The 24,972-nt window shown below is 62.7% G+C and overlaps 1 protein-coding gene across 1 annotated transcript in view; it reads right to left on the reverse strand.

Moving 5' to 3' along the window:
* Positions 1-74: 74 nt before the first annotated feature.
* LOC119098401 (E3 ubiquitin-protein ligase HERC2) overlaps positions 75-24,972 on the reverse strand; it is a 46,788-nt gene continuing 21,890 nt past the window's right edge. Inside the window, exons 24-55 of the mRNA XM_037221320.1 lie at positions 24,140-24,278; positions 23,172-23,223; positions 22,487-22,654; positions 22,001-22,138; positions 21,578-21,710; positions 20,854-21,019; positions 20,196-20,268; positions 19,215-19,412; positions 18,940-19,138; positions 18,523-18,656; positions 18,113-18,252; positions 17,537-17,761; positions 16,649-16,761; positions 16,056-16,228; positions 15,434-15,620; positions 12,967-13,130; positions 12,425-12,610; positions 11,843-11,993; positions 11,308-11,495; positions 10,748-10,886; positions 9,323-9,439; positions 8,804-8,905; positions 8,435-8,628; positions 7,931-8,023; positions 7,798-7,882; positions 6,616-6,809; positions 5,901-6,092; positions 5,245-5,434; positions 3,797-3,932; positions 1,833-1,854; positions 652-714; positions 75-248 (exon numbers count right to left, since the gene is read on the reverse strand). Coding sequence (XP_037077215.1) covers positions 75-248; positions 652-714; positions 1,833-1,854; positions 3,797-3,932; positions 5,245-5,434; positions 5,901-6,092; positions 6,616-6,809; positions 7,798-7,882; positions 7,931-8,023; positions 8,435-8,628; positions 8,804-8,905; positions 9,323-9,439; positions 10,748-10,886; positions 11,308-11,495; positions 11,843-11,993; positions 12,425-12,610; positions 12,967-13,130; positions 15,434-15,620; positions 16,056-16,228; positions 16,649-16,761; positions 17,537-17,761; positions 18,113-18,252; positions 18,523-18,656; positions 18,940-19,138; positions 19,215-19,412; positions 20,196-20,268; positions 20,854-21,019; positions 21,578-21,710; positions 22,001-22,138; positions 22,487-22,654; positions 23,172-23,223; positions 24,140-24,278 — 4,628 coding nt within the window. The remainder of the gene's footprint in view (positions 249-651; positions 715-1,832; positions 1,855-3,796; positions 3,933-5,244; positions 5,435-5,900; positions 6,093-6,615; positions 6,810-7,797; positions 7,883-7,930; positions 8,024-8,434; positions 8,629-8,803; positions 8,906-9,322; positions 9,440-10,747; positions 10,887-11,307; positions 11,496-11,842; positions 11,994-12,424; positions 12,611-12,966; positions 13,131-15,433; positions 15,621-16,055; positions 16,229-16,648; positions 16,762-17,536; positions 17,762-18,112; positions 18,253-18,522; positions 18,657-18,939; positions 19,139-19,214; positions 19,413-20,195; positions 20,269-20,853; positions 21,020-21,577; positions 21,711-22,000; positions 22,139-22,486; positions 22,655-23,171; positions 23,224-24,139; positions 24,279-24,972) is intronic.

A 24,972-nucleotide genomic window follows, 5' to 3' on the forward strand; every position in this document is an offset into this window, starting at 1 on the left:
CCACGAGGGTTAGCGCATTGGGCAAGTTTTCACCTCCTGTCAACTACAACGGCCTGCCACAACTGCCCGCAGCCCTACGAGACGATGGGCCCCAGTCGGAGCGACCTCCTCGGCCGTCGCTGGCCAGGACAACGGTGCGCGCCCGTCTCGTCGTCGGTCCGCTGTCGGCCGTGCACCAGGGCGTGCCGCGACAGTCGATGCCCGCCCTCGCGACACTCGCGCACTGTGATCTCGATGTACTGGTGGTACTGTCGACAGCGGACATGCGGCGGTCATGACACGCCGGCAACGGCCGGGAGTGGCAGCACCAGCGCCACCGTTCCGAGGAATCATACTGATCCTGATGCATGGTATGATATGATAATGATGCTGACATCGGGGGCTGCGGTGCGTCTGCGGAAAAAGAGACTTGTCGAACGAGCCTCCAGGACCGTGTGACCCTGACCAAAACATCAGATCCTACACTGCATCAAAATTAATCAAATCTAGATCAAGTTAGGATCCCTCACCATATCCAAACTGAACTTCTAACGCTTCTAGGTCCTGCTTCTAGGTCCTGACCAGAACGACCTGCGCGTCGCGGACCAGGCCTGAAACCAGTTCTGGGACGCCGCAAGTCTGCGGCTGCCCGGTCCACCCGAGCGTCCGTACCTCGGCCAGGTCGTAAAGCAGCGTGACCCAGGTCTCGTGCGGCGCAACGGTGACGGCGGCCAGCTGGCGCAGCGCCGTCAGCTGGGCGCCGCCGACACCACCAGCAGGTGCGGCATGTAGGAGCCGTCTCGGGCGAGACCAGCAGCTGCAGACTGTGCACGGTCACGCCCGGCTGCATCTCCAGACGGATCCAGTGCTGCGGCGCCCCGGCCGCGTCAGGGGGCGCCACGCACCGACGCGACACGACAGCTGAACCCCGCCCCTGCACAGCCGGCCCAGCGCCGAGTATCCGGTGTGGCCAATGCAGCCAGATCTGTGGTGTGCTCTACATTACATAAGTACCCCAAAAGTAGATGTTCCTTGCAGAATTCGGCACTGTTTTATTAGCCAGTTAACAGGTGTCAGGGAGGCCGAATTTGGTGACTTAAATGATGCGTATACATAACACGGCTGTCGCGGGTGTGCCGTCACTCGCTGAGGGTGCTGAAGCTGTAATTATGGGGTGCTGAAACTGTATGTGCGCTGAAGCAGTATGCGGTGCTGAAGCGGTATTTGGCGCTGAAGCAGCATGTAGTGCTGAAGCTATTTGTGCCAAACCTGGAGAAAGTGTCAGAGATACGTGGCGTGCCAGCAGTTTGTGCCGTAGCTGGCATGGATGCTGCAGGAACCTGTAACGTATCTTCCGTGGGTGCCGCAGCCCCTTGTGACGTACTTTGCCGTGGGTGCCGCAGCCCCTTCTGACGTACCTTGCCCCGCAGCCCCTTGTGACGTACCTTGCCGTGGGTGCCGCAGCCCCTTCTGACGTACCTTGCCGTGGTGCCGCAGCCCCTTCATGACGTACCTTGCCCCGCAGCCCCTTGTGACGTACCTTGCCGTGGGTGCCGCAGCCCCTTGTGACGTACCTTGCCGTGGGTGCCGCAGCCCCTTCTGACGTACCTTGCCCCGCAGCCCCTTGTGACGTACCTTGCCGTGGGTTGCCGCAGCCCCTTCTGACGTACCTGCCCCGCAGCCCCTCGTGACGTACCTGCGTGTGGTGCCGCGGCCCCTTGTGACGTACCTTGCGTGGGTGCCGCAGCCCCCTTCTGGACGTACCCTTGCCCCGCAGCCCCTTGGACGTACCTTGCCGTGGGTGCCGCAGCCCCTTCTGACGTACCTTGCCCCGCAGCCCCCTCGTGACGTACCTTGCCGTAGGGTGCCGCAGCTCTGTCCAGGAAGCACGCTGGACGTCCTCAGCCAGTCATGTTGGCGATGTCTCTACGCGGCTGGACACGGATGAGGGCCGCGTACCGGCAGCGCAGGAACTCGGTGATGAGGCCCTCGGCGGCCGGGCGAGGTCGAGGTCGCCGGGCGCCAGGCGGCCGCGGCCCCGGTCGGCCGGCCGCCGTCGGCGCGCTAACCGCCGAGGCGCGAGGCGCGCCGCGTTAGGACGACTCCCGTCTGGAGCCGAGCGCCGGCGGCCCGGCGGCGGGCCCGCGGCCCGGTCGGCCGGCCGTCCGGTCGGCGCGCTGACTCTGCCCGAGCGCGAGGCCGCGTGCGCTTAGGGAGGCGAGTCCCGTCTGGAGCGCGCGCGGCCGGGACCGGCGGCGGGCCGCGGCCCGGTCGGCCGGCCGCCGTCGGGCGCGCCACCTGCCGAGGCGCGAGGCGGCGCGCGCTAGACGACCCCGTCTGGAGCCGAGCGCGGCCGGACCGGCGGCGGCCGCGGGCCGCGCCGCTCCTTGGGACGTCACAGACTGACGGAGCTCGGCCGCCTGCGCGCTGAGCGACACGAACTGTGACCTGCTGCAGACGCCAGATCGCAGCTTGGGGCGAACTTCAAGCAAGTCGACAGCCCGGACCAAAGTGGTCTATCATCCGCGGGTCGGACAATGCCAACCAGCTGCCGCACGAGGCCCCGTATGCCAGTTGTCAGCCCGGCCACGGGCCGGCTGGCGGCTCTGACACTAACCCGGCTCTACCAGACGGTTAAACCCGTGCCGGTGGCCACGCGTGGTCCTGAAGCAGCTTTCGCAGAGGTCCCACAGCGGTCGCAGACCTTGCAGATGTAACGCGGGTCCTGGAACGGAGGCCGAACGCACCATCAATGGGCATGTCGCCAGCATCACTGGCGTACTGGAAAGCAGGGGTGGCACGGATGGGGCCGGGGGTCCGTTGGGTCTGGGTAACCGCGGTTAACAGGGAAACGGTCATTCGTTTATATTAATCGAGAACCACGTACCTGCATACAGAGTGTGGTGATGAAGTAACCAGATACCTGTTGTTTTCTGGCATTTTTAGAGTTTTACGCTGATTCATGGCCGTGAGTGGAGGGCACAAACAGATCGCCGTGACATCTCTGCCATTTGACAGATATCAACAGCTGAAGACAACAATCTTCTCACACGAATGTCACAACACCCGCCAGCCTTGAGCCGCAACCACCACAACCCGCCACCGTGCAGCAGCTGCACATAACCTTGAGCCCCACAGAGGCCGCCGGCACGCTGGCACATCGGTACACAGATGGCGCCACTCTACTGATCCTCTCTCTCTCTGGACTGATAGCAGGCGCCTAGCAACATTATTCTTAGGGCGAGTCATTATTTTCCAACGCCGTGTGAGTTTCCAATAAATTCCAGCGAAATCACCTCGTATCTATTTCAACCGATCGGCACAGGGGGGGGGGGGGAGGGGGCTTGTCCCTTTCCTTGGGTACATCCCTGGTTGGTAGGGCCGTCTGGCAGTGGCATTTCCACCCAACACCGGAGAGGAAGGACGAACTCTCTCCATTGCAGGGCAATGGCCAGTGCGGCGAGCGTGCTACATCGGTGCTTTCCCTCACCCACCGCCCGGTCTCGTTCACACGGCAGCCTCCAGCGCCACCCCCGCACCAAACCTCACCGCATGTCGACCTCTTGCGCTGCCAGGTCCAGCGCCACCCCTGCACCAAACCTCGCTGCAGGTCAGCCTCCTGCGCCGCCAGGTCCAGCGCCACCCCCGCACCAAACCTCACCGCATGTCGACCTCCTGCGCCGCCAGGTCCAGCGACCAAACCGACCTGAGCTGGAACGACCTCCCATGCGCTGTGTGCAACAGAGCCTGCGCCGCGAGCCGCACCGCACCCCCGCCCAGACCCGGCCCGCCGGCGTGCCCGCGCCACTCACCGACGATGGGGGCGGCGGCGCAGACGGCGCAGCTGACGCCCGGGTGGCTGGTGGGCACGGGCTCGATCTCGGTCAGCAGGCCCGTCCAGTTGCCCTGCTGCGGGAAGTCGATGGTCACGTCCCGGCCGTTGCTGCTGATGCCTGCCGGCGCCGCACACAGACGCGACCGTCGGAGGAGAGCCAGTGGTGGCGGCGGTGGCCATATCACCGCTGCTGCTGCACAGACGCGACCGTCGGAGGAGAGCCAGTGGTGGTGGCGGTGACCATATCACCGCTGCTGCTACACAGACGCGACCGCCGGAGGAGAGCCAGTGGTGGTGGCGGTGACCATATCACCGCTGCTGCTACACAGACGCGACCGTCGGAGGAGAGCCAGTGGTGGTGGCGGTGGCCATATCACCGCTGCTGCTACACAGACGCGACCGTCGGAGGAGAGCCAGTGGTGGTGGCGGTGACCATATCACCGCTGCTGCTACACAGACGCGACCGTCGGAGGAGAGCCAGTGGTGGTGGCGGTGACCATATCACCGCTGCTGCTACACAGACGCGACCGTCGGAGGAGAGCCAGTGGTGGTGGCGGTGGCCATATCACCGCTGCTGCTACACAGACGCGACCGTCGGAGGAGAGCCAGTGGTGGCGGCGGTGGCCATATCACCGCTGCTGCTACACAGACGCGACCGTCGGAGGAGAGCCAGTGGTGGTGGCGGTGACCATATCACCGCTGCTGCTACACAGACGCGACCGTCGGAGGAGAGCCAGTGGTGGTGGCGGTGACCATATCACCGCTGCTGCTACACAGACGCGACCGTCGGAGGAGAGCCAGTGGTGGTGGCGATGGCCATATCACCGCTGCTGCTACACAGACGCGACCGTCGGAGGAGAGCCAGTGGTGGCGGCGGTGACCATATCACCGCTGCTGCTACACAGACGCGACCGTCGGAGGAGAGCCAGTGGTGGTGGCGGTGACCATATCACCGCTGCTGCTACAAATGATATATATGCATATGCATTATGTACATATATATATATATATATATATATATATATATATATATATATATCGAAAACAGTCAGTCGCAAATGTGGTAATTGCTGTTCGGATGGCTGGGGTGGGGTCTACAACTTACCAGCGACACACACCTACACACCGAACAGCAACAATACAGTAATACAGTAAGAACAGTAATAAAGAGGCAGAAGACTCCGGTCGGCCCCGGTGGCCGCAGCCAGATGGAAGCCCTCAGAAATCACCAGCTCCAGCCAGAAAGGTATGCTCCACTCGCACACCGCATACAGTAGTTCACGATGTTAATAATGCGCTTTAATCCGAAGCCTAACAGATCCAACACTTCCCACGACGGTGGCTTGCTGACGCCCCTGCCAGCTAACACAGCAGCCCGCAGTCCGGCCGCGTAACCCGCTCGCACGCCGCTGCCACCCCTTCTCGCTGACCTGTGACGATGCCGATGCTGCGGTGGGTGACCGAGCCCCACTTGTACTTGGGCGTGTGGACGGCCGGTCGCACGCGCACACGATCACCGACGCGCACGTGCGTGGTGGCCGCCGCCACGGCCGCCACGCCCAACAGTTCCACGTGGATGTAGCGCACCCAGTAGGTGCCCACCTTGCGCTGCCAGTTGACCTGGGGTCGGACCGGGCCGTCAGGAAGGAATGCCGGCCAACGGGCGCCGTGTTCCGTGTCCCACTACCATACACACACACACACACACACGAGGCGACCGCTGGGGGAAACCGGCGGCAACGATCCACACAAAGCGGTTCACGACTGCCACCACGCCGTAATGGGGTAGCGCGGTGAAGCGGACTCTACACTGCACCGCATCGCGACGTAAGCGGATGCCGCTAGCTCTACCCAGTCAGCAGAGGCACTGATGCCACCTTCTCCTCTCGGCCGCGTACACGGCAGCGGACGTGGCAGCAGCCAAACATCCAAAGCACCCCACGCTGTTCTGAAACTACATTGCCCGAACAAAACGCGGGCGGCTGTTAACCCTCCACGCCGGACACCACAGCGGGCGCCCACAGCCAGCGCCGAGCCGAGTCTGGAGGACGAGCAGGGCGGCGGGCGAGCAGGGCGGGCGGCGCACCTGGACGTTGAGGTCGTGCAGGCCGTCGCGGTCCAGCTTGACCACGGTGCCGACGTCGCCCTCGTGCACCTCCTCGTAGGAGCGGCAGCAGCGCACCGTCAGCCCCACGGCGATGTGCGTGCGCACGTACAGGGCGTAGTCGTCGTTCGAGGCGAACTGGTGGCGCCGGCGGAACGCCTCGGCCGGGCCCGGCTGGCGGCGGAGAGGGCACCGTCGGGTCCGGCCAGAGATTCGGGGTCCGGCCGGAGACCGTCCGGCGAGACAACTGTATCGTCTAGGGAGCCGTGCCATGCCAACGTCTGGCCCACCGAGCGGAGACACGTCATGATACGGACTATCAGTTCACTGCGCGTGCACCACATTTGCGTGTATTTCGGTGGTCACATATGGGTGCATACAAATTTGTTGTCATGAAATGCCCAACACTATGCCTTCTATCTCCGAACGCCTACCACAACTTTAACAGGAGTTAAAACACTTATAACATCGATAATCATGCAAGATAATCATCAATAATAATAATCAATAATAATCTGCGATCATCACCGGTAATTACTTAAGCTAGTACCACAACTATCATACACAGGATGTGCACGTGAAGCGTGGACTGATATGGATCCCACCCGCCTGCCTAAAGCGTGGATAGTTATCATTTGTAAAAGCGTGGGTGTTACTGCTCCCCACCACTAATACCTCCAGAGCACCAGATCATCACCTGCACGGGCGCCTGGTAGCCGGTGGCGCCGGCGGCCGCCGAGTCGGAGGTGCTCGTGTCCTCGTCGTCGTCCTCCTCCTCCTCGCGCTCGTCGTCGGAGGAGAGGGAGCTTTCCTCGGAGTCGGAGCTGGAGCCGCTGGTGGGCAGGTGCTCCAGGATCCAGGCCACCACCGACTCCGCGCTCGGGGCGCCGTCTGACGGCCAGACGCGGAGCGCGGTCAGGTCAGAGCCAGGCTCACGCGCCCCCCGAACAATGGCGTCGGCACGGCGACATCGGCAACGCCTTCAACACAAAACAGGGCGTCTCTACGCTCGTCATCAAAGGATAAGTCAATTGCATGAGTTTTTTCCAGCACTCTTCTCTAAATGCTATCCCACCCTGACTTGTTATAATACATGATCATCCTTTCCAACTCCACACCACAGTGTTGGCCAGTATCCAACAGCTGTAGTATCGAGTACGCGGTCACACCACAGTGTTGGCCAGTATCCAACAGCTGTAGTATCGAGTACGCGGTCACACCACAGCTGTTGGCCAGTATCCAACAGCTGTAGTATCGAGTACGCGGTCACACCACAGTGTTGGCCAGTATCCAACAGCTGTAGTATCGAGTACGCGGTCACACCACAGTGTTGGCCAGTATCCAACAGCTGTAGTATCGAGTACGCGGTCACACCACAGCTGTTGGCCAGTATCCAACAGCTGTAGTATCGAGTACGCGGTCTGCATTCAAAGCCCGGCAGCATAACCGCCTTCGCGAAGCCCGACACCCCAACCCCAGTCCTCAGTAGAGGCGACCACGTCAGGTCGCCCCAGCCTCTGCCCCAGCCCCGGACGCGCCCCCGCCTCTGCCCCAGCTCCGGACGCGCCCCAGCCTCTGTCCCAGCTCCGGACGCGCCCCCGCCTCTGCCCCAGCTCCGGACGCGCCCCAGCCTCAGCTCCAGTTCCCAACGCGCCCCCGCCTCTGCCCCAGCTCCGGACGCGCCCCCGCCAGCTCCGGACGCACCCCCCGCCTCTGCCCCAGCTTCGGACGCGCCCCAGCCTCTACCCCAGCTCCGGACGCGCCCCCGCCTCTGCCCCAGCTCCGGACGCGCCCCAGCCTCTGCCCCAGCTCCGGACGCGCCCCCGCCTCTGCCCCAGCTCCGGACGCGCCCCCGCCTCTGCGCCGGCCGCCGACGCACCCATGCACTGCTGGGCGCGCTCCACCGTGCGGCGCACGAAGCCCATCTCAATCAGCTGGCGCACCACCTCGCTGGGCGGCGGTGAAGAGGCGCGGCGCTTGCGGCGCGGCGGCGACGAGCGCGCCGCGCCGGCCGCACCCAGCGACGGCGTGTCGGCCGCGCCCAGCTCCGGGCGCGCGTGGTGCAGGTCGTACGCCAGCTGCTGCGATAGCGCCAGAGCTGCCACCTGGGAAGCAGAGAGGGGAAGTGGTCAGGGCGCTAGACACTGGTGGATGGGAGCGGAAGTGGTAGCGTGCTGACAACTGGCCGTTGGGAGGGAGTTTGGTCAGGGTGCCATGGCTGTCTGTCTGAAGGGCTTGCAATGCTGCCACATTCATCGAGTCAGAAACCAGACGGCAATGCACGGGTTGCACGGGCAAGCAGGCGTTGACAGCAAGAATTGCTGGAAAAGGTACAAAACAATGTTTTGGGGATTAGGCGAGACTCTGGTTGAAAACGTCCAGCAACTATCTAATGGCATTGTTTGTTAAGTCATGCCAGTTTCCCAACCGGTATACCAATGGCACTGCACATCGGGACCGTACGATCGCTGACTTCAGAGTCCCCGACTATCCACCAGCGCTACAGCCTGCCGCACCTCGATCTCGAGCGGGCTGTACCCGGTTTTGACCGGACTGGGCTGAGTGGCGACGGCCGTGAGCCGCTGCAGCAGCTGCCGGCTCTGCAGGACGCGGCGCAGCAGCTGCTGCCGCCCCGTCAGCTGGCGGCAGGCGGCCAGCGCCGCCACCTGCTGCTGTTGCTGGCGCACGCCGGCGCGGCTGACGGCCGCTGCTGGTCCGGGGTCAGGGGTCAGGGTCAGTACGGCGGCACGGGTCAGCCACGGAGGGACACCAGAAGCGGTTCAACGTACCGTGACATGTCTGGCAAAACCCTCCTCAGCACACATTACAAGATCCAGACGGCACGCCAGCGCGCCGGCCGCACTGACAAGCTGGTCCCGACCTACCCTGCATCGGCGACTTGATCTGCTCCGCCCGTGGGGCCTCCATGGCGAACAGCAGCAGGTTGGCCCACATCTGGATAAAGTCATCCGACGTCGGGAACCTCTCTGAGGGAGACGGGACACGGCCGTGGTGGCGACAGGCTCACGATGTCAGTGGGTTGGAACGCCAGTGCTGTGAGCACGGGCATGTCTTCCCAATAATTTAGCCAAGCGTGGCACCCAACGTGGCCATGCGCACGAAGTTCAGTAACGACAAAAATAGCTAGATCAGAAGTACACGCTCACACTGTCCGACGCCTTATCGACAGGCCGCAACACTAAAACAAGGAGCTGCTTCCAAAAACGCAGGCGACGATACCATTTATCCGTCTCCATTTGCAAACGCATTTTCCCAGTTTTCAATAATCGTTACAAGGGCATGCGACACGGAATCTGCGAGAAGCACAGCCGCCATCGAGCCACCAGTGCCCTTGCCGCCGATCGGCGCGGAGGCGGCGGGCCCGCCGGCGGGGGTCGACTGACCGACGGTGGGCGGCACGGACGGAAGGCCGACGACGGCCGCCACCGGCAGCCGCTTCAGCTCGCCCGAGCACAGCAGGCGCACGAACAGCTTCTGCACGCCCAGCCGCACCACCAGGCCTGCGGCACACGCGGGCGCGCGGCGGCCGCCGTCAGGACGGCGCCTGAGCGAGCGCCCGCCCGGCGCCGGCGCACCGGCGCGCGGCGGCCGCCGTCAGGACGGCGCCGGAGCGAGCGCCTGCCCAGAGCCGGCGCACCGGCGCAGGCGGCCGCCGTCAGGACGGCGCCGGAGTGAGCGCCTGCCCAGCGCCGGCGCACCGGCGCAGGCGGCCCCACATCGGCAGGGAGGTGCGACACACAAGCGACACGCGCTGTCAGAGCGGCGCCATGATGGTGGTGAGTCAGCTGAACTCGACGCGTGACGTCACGTAGCCTGAGGCGATACCGCTGCAGCTGGTCTGGTGAGCGAGGCTGATCACTGAGCTGAGGTGGTGAGCGTGACGCCAATCACCCACTCAAATGACTCCTGACCGCTACCATTAACAACAATGAGGACAATGGCATTCGATAAGGACACTGGCCCCATCCACGGCACCTGCTGTCGCTGTGGCCGCGCCAATCAGCGCCAGTCATTTGTCTGGCGTCATACAATGACACGATGGTCATAGTTCTCCGATGACGTCACGAGATGCGTCACAGTCCTGCAGTTTCCGCAGCCGCTGGAGGACCACCGTAGTGATCGCAGACGGCGCTAAGACGAAATTCAGCGCGTTTAAGACAATGCCAAGTCCGCATGCTTGAAGCAGTATGTGCAGCGTCGATGGCGTAAACAAAGCGAACTAACTTGGGGTATGCTACTCTCACTAGCGGCCGCGATTGTAATTATTTGTCTCACTCCACAGGCGGGTAAAGCCACGCCGAAACCCGTGATGGCGCGCACACCACGCATGTATACGCATTCACGAACGCATAGGGGTTCATGGCAGAAATCCTCTCATGACGCTCGACCTCCAGGGCGATGTTTTCCACTCACAGCAGCGAACGCAGTGACCGCAGGCAGCGCGAGCAGGACCACTACTCGTAACAACCACAGAGATGGCCATCGCCATCTGGCTCAAGACAACTCGAGATGGCCATCGCCATCTGGCTCAAGACAACTCGAGATGGTCATCGCCATCTGGCTCAAGACAACTCGAGATGGCCATCGCCATCTGGCTAGAGACAACTCGAGATGGCCATCGCCATCTGGCTAGAGACAACTCGAGATGACCATCGCCATCTGGCTCAAGACAACTCGAGATGGCCATCGCCATCTGGCTAGAGACAACTCGAGATGGCCATCGCTATCTGCAAAATACCGGACATATAGCGCGTCCTTGTTGGTCCGTTCAGCTCCGACTCTGACCCGTGCTGCCAGCCGACACTCACCACGGTTGTCGGCTCCGACACGGACCAGGCCGCCCAGCCGCGGCCGCGGGTCGACGCCGCCGACGACGGAGACGGCCGCCAGCAGCGCCGCCTGGCGGTAGTCTCCAGAGGCGTCGTCCGGAGGCGACTCGGCTGGCGCCTGTGCAGCACGGGGCCCGGTCACGCGGGCGGTGGCATCGCACCGGGGGCGGCGGCGGCGGCGGGCTGCCGCCACCACGCGGTCACGGCCCGACACCGGTACCACCAGTGGCCACGCGCCGGCGCAACGACCACGCTTCACACGGGAGAAGGCTGTGCAGTGGTATGTACGGTCGGGTGTGGCCATGGACGTTGTTAAGTGTCGGCTTGGTGTGGCGGAAGGCGTTAGCGGCGCATTGGGACAAAACATGGGATCAGTTATCAAGCATTGCCTCATTCGACCATAACTCAGTCAAGGAGCACAGCTGGTCGACCAGATGACCTGGTCACGGCTCCAACACGTCCGGCTGCTTCCGTAGCAAGTTAGACCTCGTTATAGAGTACAGACACGGGCAGTGAGGCACGCAGCAGCGCGGCCTCACCTCATTATCAGCGGCCGGCTGGGCGGGCAGCGCCGCCACGCAGTCGGCCAGGTACTGGCTGGTGACGGCCGTCCAGTGGGGCAGCGCGTGAAGCCGACGCACCAGCGCCACCACCTCCTCGGCCAGCGTCGAGGTCAGCGACGCGGTCAGGGAATGGCGTCCGCCGGCGCGCACCAGGCCGTCCCCGCCTGCAGCACCGTCGCCGTCACGCTCACACGGAGACGGGCCGCAGCAGCCTCTGTACATGGGCCGAACGGCCACAGACGGATCCGCGGCCCGACAGAACGTCCGCACGCAATATGCCCAAGGGCTGACACACACTTTGGTGATGCCTGGCTGTTTGACCTCCAAATGGCATCGCGCAGAGGCCCCAGCGACCGCACGACGCCGGGTCTGACCGGCACGAGCCGCCGAAGCCAATCAGCCAGCGACTGACACCACACGTGCGTGACGACCAGAGAGCCGCTCCAGCTTCGCTGCAGTCGTGTCCCAATCAAGAGAGGCGGCGCGCCCAGAGCGGCCGCACCCCACGCACCGTGCGCCAGCTTGGCCTCGTTGGCACCAGTCAGCATGGCCTCCCCCATGCGCGTCAGCAGGCGGTGCAGCAGGGCGCGCATCTGGTCCGGCTCGCGGCAGGCGGCCAGGCATGAGGACAGCAGCAGCACGCTCTGCAGCTGGGCCTCCACCTGCGCAAGGGCACGCCGCGCCGACGGTAGGGCGGGCCGGGCGACGACACAGGGAGGGCAGGCCGGGTGTCAGACCCGCTCAGAACCACCCACAACACGCCACTGCAGTCAGTCTAATGCTGATGACCAGAATGGATGCTGAAGACGATCTCGTTTTGATTACGACGGCTGATGTTAAAGTGAATCCCGTTTTGATTACGACGACTGATGTTAAAGTGGATTCCGTTTTGATTACGACGGCTGATGTTAAAGTGGATCCCGTTTTGATTACGACGACTGATGTTAAAGTGGATCCCGTTTTGATTACGAGCCCCCGCAATTGGCACCGCACCGTGACGACAAATTAATGCGCCCGCACCATCATGTGCACGAATACCGGGTGCAGCCTGTCGACACCAGCAGCCCTCCATCCCTGCGTGACGCCCCCTCACCGGCACGTGCGGCTCGAGCCTGTCGAGCAGCAGGGTGAGCCAGGCGGGCCGGCAGAGGGCGCGCTGTACGGCCGGCGAGCAGCCCGCCACGGCCCGCACCAGCGGCAGCGTGGCCCAGCTGCGGTGCTGCGTGTGCAGCGACGCTTCCGGCTCCTGCAGAGGCGAGGCCGGCTCCGTGCGGCCGTGCTGCCGGCAGCGGCGGGGGCGCGGGTCAGGCACAGCGGTCAGACGCCGGTCTGGCCTGGCCGGGGGGGGTCGACGGCCAGCCGCGAGGACAGCGCCATAATGCGGTCCGCAGAAGGAAGGAGAACAGGAGAACTCTTGACTGGTATCAGAGGTATGTAGATCATTACGCGGAGATAATGATGGCAGGGCGCTATCATATAATGATCAAATAGTAGAGCCCTACAACCATGACAAAAAGGCCCCAGGCGGAGTATGCATTGACAATGACATCGCTGATTAGGCTGGCCTCACCCGGACGCACGCGGGAGCCAGGCCTCACCCTGAGGACAACCCCTGACCGGGGACGTCGCCCTCACCCTGACAATGTCCCTGATGAGCGCCGTGAGCCGATGCACGCTGGCGGGCGCCGTCGCCTCGCCGTGCAGGCCGGCCGCCAGCGTGTGGGCCTGCAGCAACCGCAGGCAGCTCTGGCGGAACAGGCTGGTCGGCTGTCGGCTCTCGGATGGCGCCTCTGTGGCCGCTGCGGACACGGCGCGGCCGCGTCACCACCACCACACGCTGACACGGCACTCGGCGCACGCCACTGCCGACACTGCGTCAGTGGTGTGACACAAGGACGCCAGATCAGCTCACTGGACACGGGATAGTGCCCATGGACGCCGAGAAGGCGCCACACGTGTCAGATACAGGACACTGAACAGCTGGCACAGGACACGGAACAGATGACACAGGACACGGAACAGATGGCACAGGACACTAAACAGCTGGCACAAGACACTGAACAGCTGGCACAGCACACGGAGCAGATGGCACAGCACACGAAACAGATGGCACAGGATACGGAAGATGGCCCAGAACAAGGAACAGATGACACAGGACACAGAACTGACCGTACAGAACACGTACCCGATGACACAGGACAGCCACGTCGTGGCCGTGATTGAGCGCATGTAAAACATTGCGCTAGCGGTGTTTTAACCACCCTCACGGACGAAACGGAACACGAAACAGACGGCACAGGACACCAAAGGTTCCCTATTAACCGGTCACCAAAAATGAATTAAAATGACTAAAATGGATACTTCCGCCAGATCGGAAGAATGACAACCAAAATGAACATTTCACCATCGAATGGATCATTGCCACCCATATACATGTTTTCACCGCCGTTTTTTTCCGTAATCCCTACCCAAGCCAACAAGTACGAGAAGGAGATGTTTAGCGTCATTTCCACCGGACTGGCTGGGGTTTCACCAGATAGCTGAAACAAACCACCCAGATATAAAAGGAAATCGATAATTTGTATCAGAATTTAGGATATTGAGCCCAACGGCAAAAGCAACGGCAATATTTTAAACCAAACTGGCATCAACTTGCCAATATCTTGGGACGCAGACGCCATTACTCACAGTGGAGTCGCGTCCTGAGAGCGAGTCGCTGACTAGCATTGAGTTTCGTACATACCTTTACATCGGCGGGCGAAGCCAGGTGGTGGGGAGGGGAGGCACAGGGGACATATCCTCCCGGTAAGCCGTGAGTGGCTCTCGGGACCCTGGGCACAGACTATCAACGGCCTGATTGGAAGGTCCGAAGGGTTGGCCGGGAGCAGCTCCGTGGCGAAGGCCCGGTCCCTCAAGGTCGGCCACATGGACTCGTCGCGCCTGTCGGGGGTCCCCGGGACTACAAAAGCGTCTATGTAGGTCCGAAATCACCAATGTTAAGTACTTGGCTCTGAGTCAGTTTGAAGCCTGGGGTCCCATTTACGAAGCAGGGACAAGGCCAGTGTCTGCAGTTGTTACTGAAGTCCTCCTGCATTGGCCGGAACCCCTTAAACAATGTGGCTTCCTGTACTAATGCACAGAGAGCCTTACAGGCGAGCCTGTGTCGGCAAGGGACTCCGAGCCGACCGCAGGCACATCTTGCTGAAGAGGAGCGGGACGGGGCTCTGAATACCATAGAGCCACTTGTGTTGGTCCATGCCCCTTTGCCTAACATGGAATGGAAATCAGAGACATCTCGATGAAAAAGTCGACAATGAGACACTAGAATAGTCTGGCCACTCCTGGACTCTAGCACCAAATATGGGCTCTTCAGGGCACCTGAATTTCATTTGTTTTGGTGATTGTTCATGTCCTTCCACCCGTATCGGAGGTTTAAGCCCTGATGCCTGGTTGGTTTACTGTAGCAGATTTTGACTGGCATCAATAGTAATGACTCAGCCTTTTCGTGATAAACTGGCCGTTTCGACATGCAACTTCAGTTGGTGATCAGGATGCATATTTTGGTGATGGAATTGGCCATTCTGGTTGTCCGATTAATTTTATCTCCACACGGAACGGATAGCGCAGGACAAAGAACCTATGACACAGGATATGGAACAGATGGCACAGGACACAAAACCTATCGCACAGGACACAGAACATACGGCATAGGACGCGGTACAGACGGCAAAGGACACGGAAGAGATGGAACAGGACAGCGAAGTCGTGGCCGTAACTGAGCGTGGGTCAAACATCGCGTTAGGGGTTAGGATACAGACACCGGGCCTCCCAGCTCATGCGGCGGAGACCACAAACCAGCGTACGGTGCGTGAATGGCATTAGAGAAATGCTCTGAGAGCGAGGCTGTCTGACGCTGGCGTGGGTGGGCATACAGAACGACAACTCTGGACGTGGACAGAACGACAACTCTGGACGTGGACAGAACGACAACTCTGGACGTGGACAGAACGACAACTCTGGACGTGGACAGAGCGACAACTCTCATGACGGGAGCGGTCTGGCCGAGCGACTCAGGCCGTCCACAGTCTCGGCCGAGACTCACTGAGGTCGTCGTCGTCGTCCTCGTCGTCGGAGGAGAGCGGCTGCGGCACGTCGGCCAGCTTGAGGTCGTAGCGGCCCTCCTTGCCCATGCGGTAGGAGTTGGCCGAGCCGTTGTCCCACTGGACGCGGATCCAGCCGTCCTCGCCCAGCTCTCCGATGACGACGCCCTCGCCGGACGGCGGCCCGTCCTGCGCCGAGCCAGCGCGCCACATCGGTCACGGCGGCCCAGAGGAGCGGCCGGGCACGCGGCGGTGACGGACGAGAGACGCGGGCTCCCCGACACGGCGCCGTCTCACAGCGCACCGAGGATCCGGCACGGCCGCCAGATGGCGCGGCAGACGATGACTGCCATGACACCCGGTATTGCCAAAGGCAATTCACCCCACCGGCGTGGACGATGCAACGAAGACGAGCAGAAAACTACCGAAATGGAGTTCACCAATGTTAGCAATGGTGTTTCACGTGATGGGTGTGATCCATCGACGGTCTGGCCGTCGGTCGAAAGAAGAAGCGGTCCACAAACTCAGTACATCCATTTAAGGTCGCAAACGTGCGTCTAAAGAACCCGGATCTACGAGCCGACCCTCACCCCTCCCCCCTTCCCCATGGCGCCAGCCGCTGACCTGGTCACCCCACTTCCAGTCCTCGCCGCGCACGACGCGCGTGCCTATCTTCATGAGCGCGGCCATCTCGGGCCCGGTGAGCTGGTACTGCGGCGAGCGCTGCCGCTCGACCGTCTCCTCCAGAATGGCCGGCACCGAGAGCGGCTCCTCCGGCCCACCGGACGGGTCCGGACCTGGCGCCAGCGGGGCGGCGTCAGCGAAGGCGTGGGGGGGGGGGGGGCACTGGGCTGCAGCTGGCCAACAGGCAATGTAGGCAGCCCATGCAGTCAAGATGCATACATACACACCAGCTTTGAATTAGCTAACATTAAATAAAAGATAAATATTTCCCACTCAAGGGAGTAGGGCAGCTTAATGACAGCGAGGATCGTGCTGTAAGAGCAAAAGTAACGAAAGTCATACACAATATTAAAGCAGACTATATGTACTTCAACCACATGGCATTGCTCCTGATGACACCACATCAACATTTTGCCAAGAAAATGCATCCCACTCGAGGCTGAGTTTCCATCCAGCCCTCAGTGTATGTCCAGCCGATGACAGCGGTCCGGGGGCGGGCCGGCCGTGGCGCGCGCCGCGGCGAGGGGCCGTACCGAGCAGCCGGAGCAGGGTCTGCGCCGTGGCCAGCAGGCCGGAGCTGACCAGCATCGAGCCCACGTCCGGGCCATGCTCCCCGCTCAGGACAGCCAGCAGCGGCAGCAGGAACCTGCCGGCCGACAGCGCCGCTCACAGACGAGGAGCGGCAGACCGGCCGGGCGCCACACAGCGGCACAGGCAGGCGCCGGGCGCGGCACCGATACTCAGAGACCAGGAGCGGCAGACCGGCCGGGCGCCACACAGCGGCACAGGCAGGCGCCGAAACTCAGAGGCCAGGAGCGGCATACTGGCCGGGCGCCACACAGCGGCACAGGCAGGCGCCGGGCGCGGCATCAGCGCGCGACATCAGAGCGTTATCATTTGTTGGGGCATATTTTGAGTCCAACGTGTTAGGATGTGTATTTCACTAATCCAGACCACGGCCAACTGTAATCTTTTGATAGTTTCCGTCCAGATGCGTATGTCAAGAACGTGATATAGATGGAAGGGAGCAGAGGACTCCGTCACAAGACCCATAGACAGCAAAGTGCCCGAAGCTACGGGATCCAGTAAATACCCACAATAATATGCGTATAAAATGCATGATATACGCTAAATGCACACAGCCTTCCATACCCTACCGAACACCTAAAAACTAGCATGCTTTAAACATATAAAACATCACATCGGCAGCTTAAAACAGGAGTCAGAATGTGCAGCTACTGCCAACTCCTTCGCATCCAACATGACTTCAACAGCTCAAACAATCTAGGACTGCCGACAGCTTTTCCAAATCCGAGATGTCTTAATAACTTAACATCTGATGAACACTGATACTGGCGGCCGCGGCCCACTGCCGCTGCTGGCAGCTGCCTCGGGCCGTGCCGCGTCTCGCGGCCGCTCACCTGGCCGACGGCAGCGTCGAGAGGCCGTTCTGGTCCATGTGGTTGAGGTTCTCCTTGAGCCGAGTGGACTTGCAGCTACGGCCGCGGAACTGCTGCTCGGCGTCGGCCGCCAGCTGGCGCAGCTGATGAGCGGCCAGCTGCTGCAGCCGGCCGTGCTGCACCAGCAGCTGTGCCCGCTCGTACGGCCGGCTACGACGCACGCCGTCCAGACACGACGGCAGCGGCCTGGCGGCGGCCAGACGGCCGGACGGTCAGACAGCCCGACAGCCAGACAGTCAGACGGCGGACACGGGGCCGCGCCGCGTCGCCGGAGTCTGGCCGGGCTCCAGGGGTGTCAGCGACACGGCTCGCGGCGCTTCATCAGGCCGTAGGACGCAGACGGGTTCGACACGGGCGCGGCGCCGACGGCTGTGTCGCGGCCACGCGTGACAGCTGTGCCGACGCACTGTCGTGGGAGAACGCGAGGCACGGCAAGTCAGACTCCACTGTAACGGCGACTTGGTAACGACGGTGAGGCGACAGCACGACGGGACTCGAGACAGAGCGGATGAGGCGGGTGCCGGCGCGCCGACTCACGTGTGGCTGGCCTTGAGCGTGGGTCCCAGGCCGAGCCAGCCCATCAGCAGGTGGACGCGCGCTGACGCCACCAGGTGCGTCTTGGCCAGCAGGCCGTGCACCATGTCCAGACCGCGCAGGCGCAGGCCGGCCCGCTCCATCTGCCGGCGGGAGCACGAGCGTCGACCGAGAGCGGGCGTCTGGGGGCCGGGCCGGGTCGGGCCGGGTCCGATCCACCGCCGCCTCCCGAGGAGGGGACGGGGAGTCGCCATGGAAGGTCGATGGTTATGCTGTATACAAATACCGGCTGCTCGGGTCACACAAGCACGCACGCCACGTTTGGAGCAGCGCGTGGGAGGCTACCGCGTGACTGGTGGCACACCACCGGCGACAGCTGGCGGCGCCGCTCGGCTCCAGGCACACACTCCTACCTGGCATGTGAGAGCTTTCTGCACCACGCCGACGTCCACCGAGGTCTGGGTCACGAACGCGGCGATCTTGTTAGCAATCTCGAGCACATCGACAGGCGACGACTCTGGCAGCGCTGCGCCCGAGGCGATGTGCTCTGAAAGCAAACGTGCGGATTATGAAGCAGGTTCGAACGAAGCATCTGAGCAAGCCCATGCATTTAACACCAATGCATTCACAGACACGAATAAAAAAGAAAGAAGCGTTACAATACTGTAGATGCCAATCCTCACACCATCAATGTCAGTCGAACTTTTACATGAAAAGTGCACAAAATGAAAAGAAACAAAAAGTTTGCAGCCTTCAACAAAACCTCACGCCAAATTTCAGCCCGGCGTAGCTCCCACAAACGACTGACCCCAAGCCTGTGGTTCTCTTACCGCGCTTGGGCCCGCACGCTGCGGGCGTCCAAGTCTCTGTCGTCTCCATCATCTCCAGCTTGAGCGCCAGCTTGCCGGGCACGACGCGGACGGCAGCGGCTGCCCCAGGCTCCGAGTCGCACGACAGTGCGTCCTTCACCACCTGTTCGGGGGCCTCGTCTCTTCGGTTGTCGTGACTCCCCACCCCGCCGCCGGAGCGCTTCCCCGCCGGCCTCGGCCTTCTCAGAACGCTCCTCGTCCTCCTCAAGCTTCTCCGAACAGTCCTCGTCGTCCACCTTCTCGGACGGGTCGTCCTCTTCTAGCTTCTCCGAACGGTCTTCGTCCACCAGCTTCTCGGAGCGATCTTCGTCGAGCAGCTTCTCAGAGCGATCCTCGTCTACCAGCTTCTCTGACCGGTCCTCCGCCACCAGCTTCTCCGAGAGATCCTCATCGCCCACCTTCTCGGAGCGGTCTTCCTCGAACTTTTCGGAGCGCTCGTGGTCGGGGCTCGCCGGTCTTCTCCGGCAGCGCCTCGGCGGCGAGCTTCTCCGAGCGCTCCTCCTCCTCCGCGCCCGAGTCGTCCTCCGGCGAGCCAGCCACGCCGCCGGCCGGCAGCGTCTGGGAGGGCGGGGGCGGCGCGCAGCCGGCCGCCGCCGCCTCCAGCAGCTGCTTCTCGGCCTCGCCGTCCTCCTCCGACGGCTCCTTCTGACCGGCGGCGGCCGCGAGCGCGTCCTGAGACTAGTCATACACGGGGGGGGGGGGGGGGGCGGTCAGACGGCACGTGGCGTGACCGGCCGACGGCGGCTCGTCGCATCCACCCTGGCACCGCGTGTGACAGACGACTGACTGTACGTGCACTTCACGACTGATGCTGCACTGTGCATGACGTTGACGACCATATTAGTATCAGATAAGAATGGGATGTCCGAGGGCGCTTACACACGGAAGTAAGAATGCTCAAAACCGGCCCCGGAAAATGCAAAAACGCCCTTATCACCGGGGACAGAGAAGAGCAATGCTGTTCTTCTAGGGTCATGTGATGCAGACCGCTTCATCACACATTCCTCTTATAATCCCAACTGGTCATCCGTGATCCACTCCACCACTATGCCCGTGTGAAAGCCACCACCATATCTCATCGCCTGGTTCAGCGTTCGACACTTGCGCGTCCGTCGCACCTGGATGCTCTCGTTGAGTATGTCCTCTGGTCGGACGTTGAGGCCGCCGGAGCGCGCCAGCAGCACCTGGCGCGCCGCCGCCCGCCAGCGGCTGGGCACGTGCAGTAGGCGACGGCCAGAGGCGGCGCGCGCCGCCGCGCACGACAGCGGCCGCATCTTGTACAGCAGGAACCTGCAGGACCGCAGGGGGAGGGGGCGTGACAGCAGGGCTGGTGACGAGGAGCGGCGCTGGACGCCACTCTGCGGTCGGAGCTGCGGCGGCGGCCGCGGCGTCACTGCAGGCGGGCGCGGATGCGGTGACCTTCATATGGCCGCAGCGGCGGACACCCGGGGTGTTGGTTATTACGCTGGGTATACTGGCGGCGGGATGCCACCGACTGGGTACACACAAGCGTGCAGCAGGCCAGGAGAACGGCAAAATAGCAACCCAGTCCTAGAAGCCGGGCATGCCGAGTAGCCAGTGAATCCCAGACAGATCACGCGGATTGCCTGCGAGGCATTCTACCACCAGACGGATGCTAGTCAGAGCCCCGCCGGGCGCGTACAACGCCACCTGGTGTCCAGGTGGCGACCACCACATCATCAGTAACAGAGTAACACAGACCAATGTGGTCGCACAGCACCGCACGCGTCTCAGGATGAAAGGCTAGGCCAGGAGCGGCCAGCAGGTCGGATCTCCTACACGAGCCACGCCAGCGCAGGACGGCACCGCGGCGGGCGGCGGGGCGGGCGGCGGGTGGCGCCCAGCTTCACTGACCGGCACTTGTCCATGGGCTCGGCGCAGACCTCCTTGTAGCTGGAGTCGAGCTGCTGTCGCGTGCGGATCAGCGAGAGCTTGGTCCGCTGCACGATCCGCAGCAGCTCCGGCAGCGGCTCCGGCAGCTCTCGCGGCTCGGTCGCCTCGCCGTCCGGCCCCGCCGCCGCTGCCGGGCACGCAAGCGGGGTCAGAACACTGCCCGAACCGCAGTCAGACAGGCCCCGCGGTGACGCACAAACACAAGCGTCGGAACGCACGAGCGAACGCGTTGCCACGTCCGCTCTGTATTCACACGCAAATGTGGGGCCGAGCATAAAGAGCAAGCAGGCAAGTGATGATAACGACCCAAGCAAAACACGGGCTTCGGTTCGGTTTGTTTTGACTGATCCGATACGGGTCACTTCAGTCAATCATGACCCCTTCTGGGCCTTGGGATAAGGGATGGTGGACAGCGGTGGGGTAAGGCTACACGCGCCTGGGTTCCATCCACCGGTGCTTAGCCGCCTCGCAAACAACCCGCACGGCACGAGAGGCTGGCTGAAACACGAGCTTCGCCAACCATCGCCACGTGGTGAACTGCACGCTGTTCACCGCATTCCTACACGTGTTTGACAAGGGCACGTGTGGCGGCGACCCCGGCCGCCGCTACCCGACCCATGACGGCGCCGGCGCAGCTGACCTGGGCGCAGGAACGGCTGGAGGCGGCGGTGGGCACCCGTCTGACGCAGCACGGCTGCCAGCAGCCGGCGGCCCACCTGCTCCACCGGGTGGTCGGGCGACACCTGTAGCGGCATCCGCAGGTGGAACTTGTCGCAGTGCCCAGAGATGGCACTGCTCAGCCGCTGCACGCCCTCGTCCTGCCGATGGCCGCCGTCGGTCAGTGCGGCATCGCACAGCGGTGTCCGAGGTTGGGCTATCCGGTTCAGAACAATACGCGTCCAGGATAGTGTTTGCCTGGTCCAGTTGTTTGGTGAGCATTATTTGGTAGATGGCTGACGCTATCTGCACAAACCAATAGGATAGGTAAGCTTCAAAACAGCTGAAACATGAACGGGGAGACCAACTGGCGGGCTTTCACTAATGAGGTTATCATTTGTATCCCTCGCTCGGTAGTATCACCTGTCACTCCGCCTGTTGGTTTGATTACCTCATCAATGCCCTCCGCATACGCTAGAATCAGTTTGACAGTATCCTCCATGGCGGATGAGTCCATGTGAGCCTTGAAGGGGGAATTGGTGGTCTCACGGTCCTTGTCGGCGTCGTCCAGTCCCTGAGAGACGCCTCGCTGAAATCGCATGCGCCGCGCAGAATGGTGTTATCTGGCGTTACATCAGACATCACAGGCGGTGCTAGCGACACCACCCAGCCCCACTGGGCAGCCGAATGCTCGTGTGCGTTCTGATCCTTCCCAGCAAAATCCTTCGCCTCAGAAACACGCATCGGAAACATGGCAACGTAGCGCGCCCAATCGCACTGCCATGACGTCCACGTGCGTCTCATTTTGCCTGAGTGGAATATAAATTTACAGCGGATACCACCATAAACTTTCTGCTTCACTTGCTCGCATCAAATGCATACACCACCCGCCGTCGGCCAGACACCAGCACACGCGGCAGCGTCAGCGCCCGCTCACCGCCAGTCCGCCGTCGAACACGCCGCTGTCAAGCAGCGCCTGCGCCTGCAGCTCGGCCGGCTGCGGCGGCGCGCTGCGGTACAACGTGTGCGCCTGCAGACCCAGCAGCAGCGCCAGCGACCGCTCGGCGTCCACCAGCGGCGATGAGAGCGTGCTCGAGTCCACCGTCTGGCCGGGCAGGGCGGGGCGCGGGGTCACGGCACGTGGCGGCGAACACGGTAGGGATCGGAATTCGTCTGGCCGGGCGTCGGGTCACGGCACGGACGGCGAACACGGCGGGGATCAGAACCCGTCTAGCCGGGCGCAGGGTCACGGCACGTGGCGGCAAACACGGCGGGGATCGGAACCCGTCTGGCCGGGCGGGGAACGCGGTCCACAGCGTGGTCAGATCTGGCTCGGCGGTGTTTCAGCACACCTGCTGCTACTGCTCTGGACGCAGACGAGGGGACGGTGTCGTTCCCATGGCATTGCATCAACCCTGGCATCGTCGAAAGGCGACCTCTCGACCCCACATCTCCTCTATCAGCCGCGTGTGAGCGACCCGACGACACCCAGAAAACCCCTGACCTGGACGTAAACTGCGACATCTCGACCCCACATCCCCTCCATCAACCGTGTGTGAGCGACCCGACACCCCCAAAACACCTGACATGGACGGGCTCCGTGTCCGGGTCGAGAAAGTTGCCACGAACAGGCCCCGCAGCGTGTCCAGCGCCTGGGCCGAGTGCTGGCGCCGCCTCGAAAGCCCGCGTCACGTCCTTGCCGGCCGACCGCTGCAGCAGCTCGGCCCCGCACGGCGCCTCCGCCTGCCCGCCGCCGGCGGGCACGGTCAGGGCACGGGCAGACGGGGTCCAGGGCACGGGCAGACGGGTCGGGCACAGGCAGACGAGGTCAGGGCACGGGCAGACGGGTCAGGGCACAGGCAGACGGGTCAGGGCACAGGCAGACGGGGTCAGGGCACGGGCAGACGGGGTCAGTGCAAGGGAAGACGGGTCAGGGCACAGGCAGACGGGGTCAGGGCACGGGCAGACGGGGTCAGGGCACGGGCAGACGGGTCAGGGCACAGGCAGACGGGGTCAGGGCACGGGCAGACGGGTCAGGGCACAGGCAGACGTGGTCAGGGCACGGGCAGACGGGTCAGGGCACAGGCAGACGGGGTCAGTGCAAGGGAAGACGGATGAGGTCAGAGCAGCGTGGGGGCAGCTCACACGCAGAACAGTCTGACGTATTCCGAAGGGCTGGATCGCAATCGGGCGCGTCCATCAGATGTTCAAGCCTCAGGCCACATTTCATGGAGTCGGGTCGTACCGACTTGGCGCGAAACGGCGCGCCCGCCAACTGTTGTTTTGCTTCCAATCACAAAATAGGCACAGTAGATATCAATAAGGTCATAAGAATAACAACAGCGGATATCAAACACCTTCAAGTGTTCCTTGCCCAATTCTCCAAAACGTGAGAAGCATCTCACCGTCCCCGAAACTCCTCATAAATGTGGCCGTACTTAACAGTCAACGTAAAGCATTACGTGGCTCCACACCCACGAGAACAGCCGTCATCACCGTCCGCCCTCCGCAGTGGCATCAGTGAGGTGTAGGCTGCGCGGCGCCACGCTCGCCGGCGCCGGTGCCGGCGTCGCGCCAGCCGACCACTCACTTGAAGTCCTGCACGTCGTACACCTTGCCGGCGATGAGGAGCCAGAGGCCGCCGTCGCGGTTGTGGTTCTCTATGTCGGCGCGCCTGATCACGGGCACTTCGTCGCTGGAGCGCACCGAGTGGGTCGAGTGCGAGGCGCCTGAGGCAGCGGCGGACACAGCGGCTGCACGCGGCGGCGGGCGAGCGGTACGGCCGACCGGGAGCGAGAGGGGGGGGGGGGGGGGGAGACACGCAGGCTTGCAGCAATTTTGCGACTCAACAACTAATCTTACGACTCAACGAACTAATCTTACGACTCAACAAACTAATCTTATGACTCAACAAACTAATATTGGAACTACACCAGGCCAATAACATTGGAAAGCACCAACGCGTCAGCAATTTCAAAACACACAGGATAATTACGGTAAGGTACAGTACAACTGTACAGTAAAACTCAGCTGTTCTGAAGCATCTTATTTGAAAGCCGCCTTTCCATTGTAAACACGAAAGCCTCCCTTCCGGTGACCAGCGCCCCCGGTGAGCGGCGCCCCCGGTGAGCGGCGCCCCCGGTGAGCGGCGCCCCCGGTGAGCGGCGCCCCCGGTGAGAGGCGCCCCCGGTGAGAGGCGCTCCCGGTGAGCGGCGCCCCCGGTGAACGGCGCCCCCGGTGACCGAGCGGCACCCCCGGTGAGCGGCGCCCCCGGTGAGCGGCGCCCCGGTGACCGGCGCCCCCCGTGACCGAGCGGCACCCCCGGTGAGCGGCGCCCCGCGGAGCAGCGCCCCGCGAAGCGGCGCCCCGCGAAGTGGCGCCCCGCGGAGCGGCGCCCCGCGGAGCGGCGCCCCCGGTGACCGA

The sequence above is a fragment of the Pollicipes pollicipes genome, unplaced genomic scaffold (assembly GCF_011947565.3).
Source record: "Pollicipes pollicipes isolate AB1234 unplaced genomic scaffold, Ppol_2.1 Scaffold_2555;HRSCAF=2994_pilon_pilon_pilon, whole genome shotgun sequence".
Classification (NCBI taxonomy): Eukaryota; Metazoa; Arthropoda; class Thecostraca; order Pollicipedomorpha; family Pollicipedidae; genus Pollicipes; species Pollicipes pollicipes.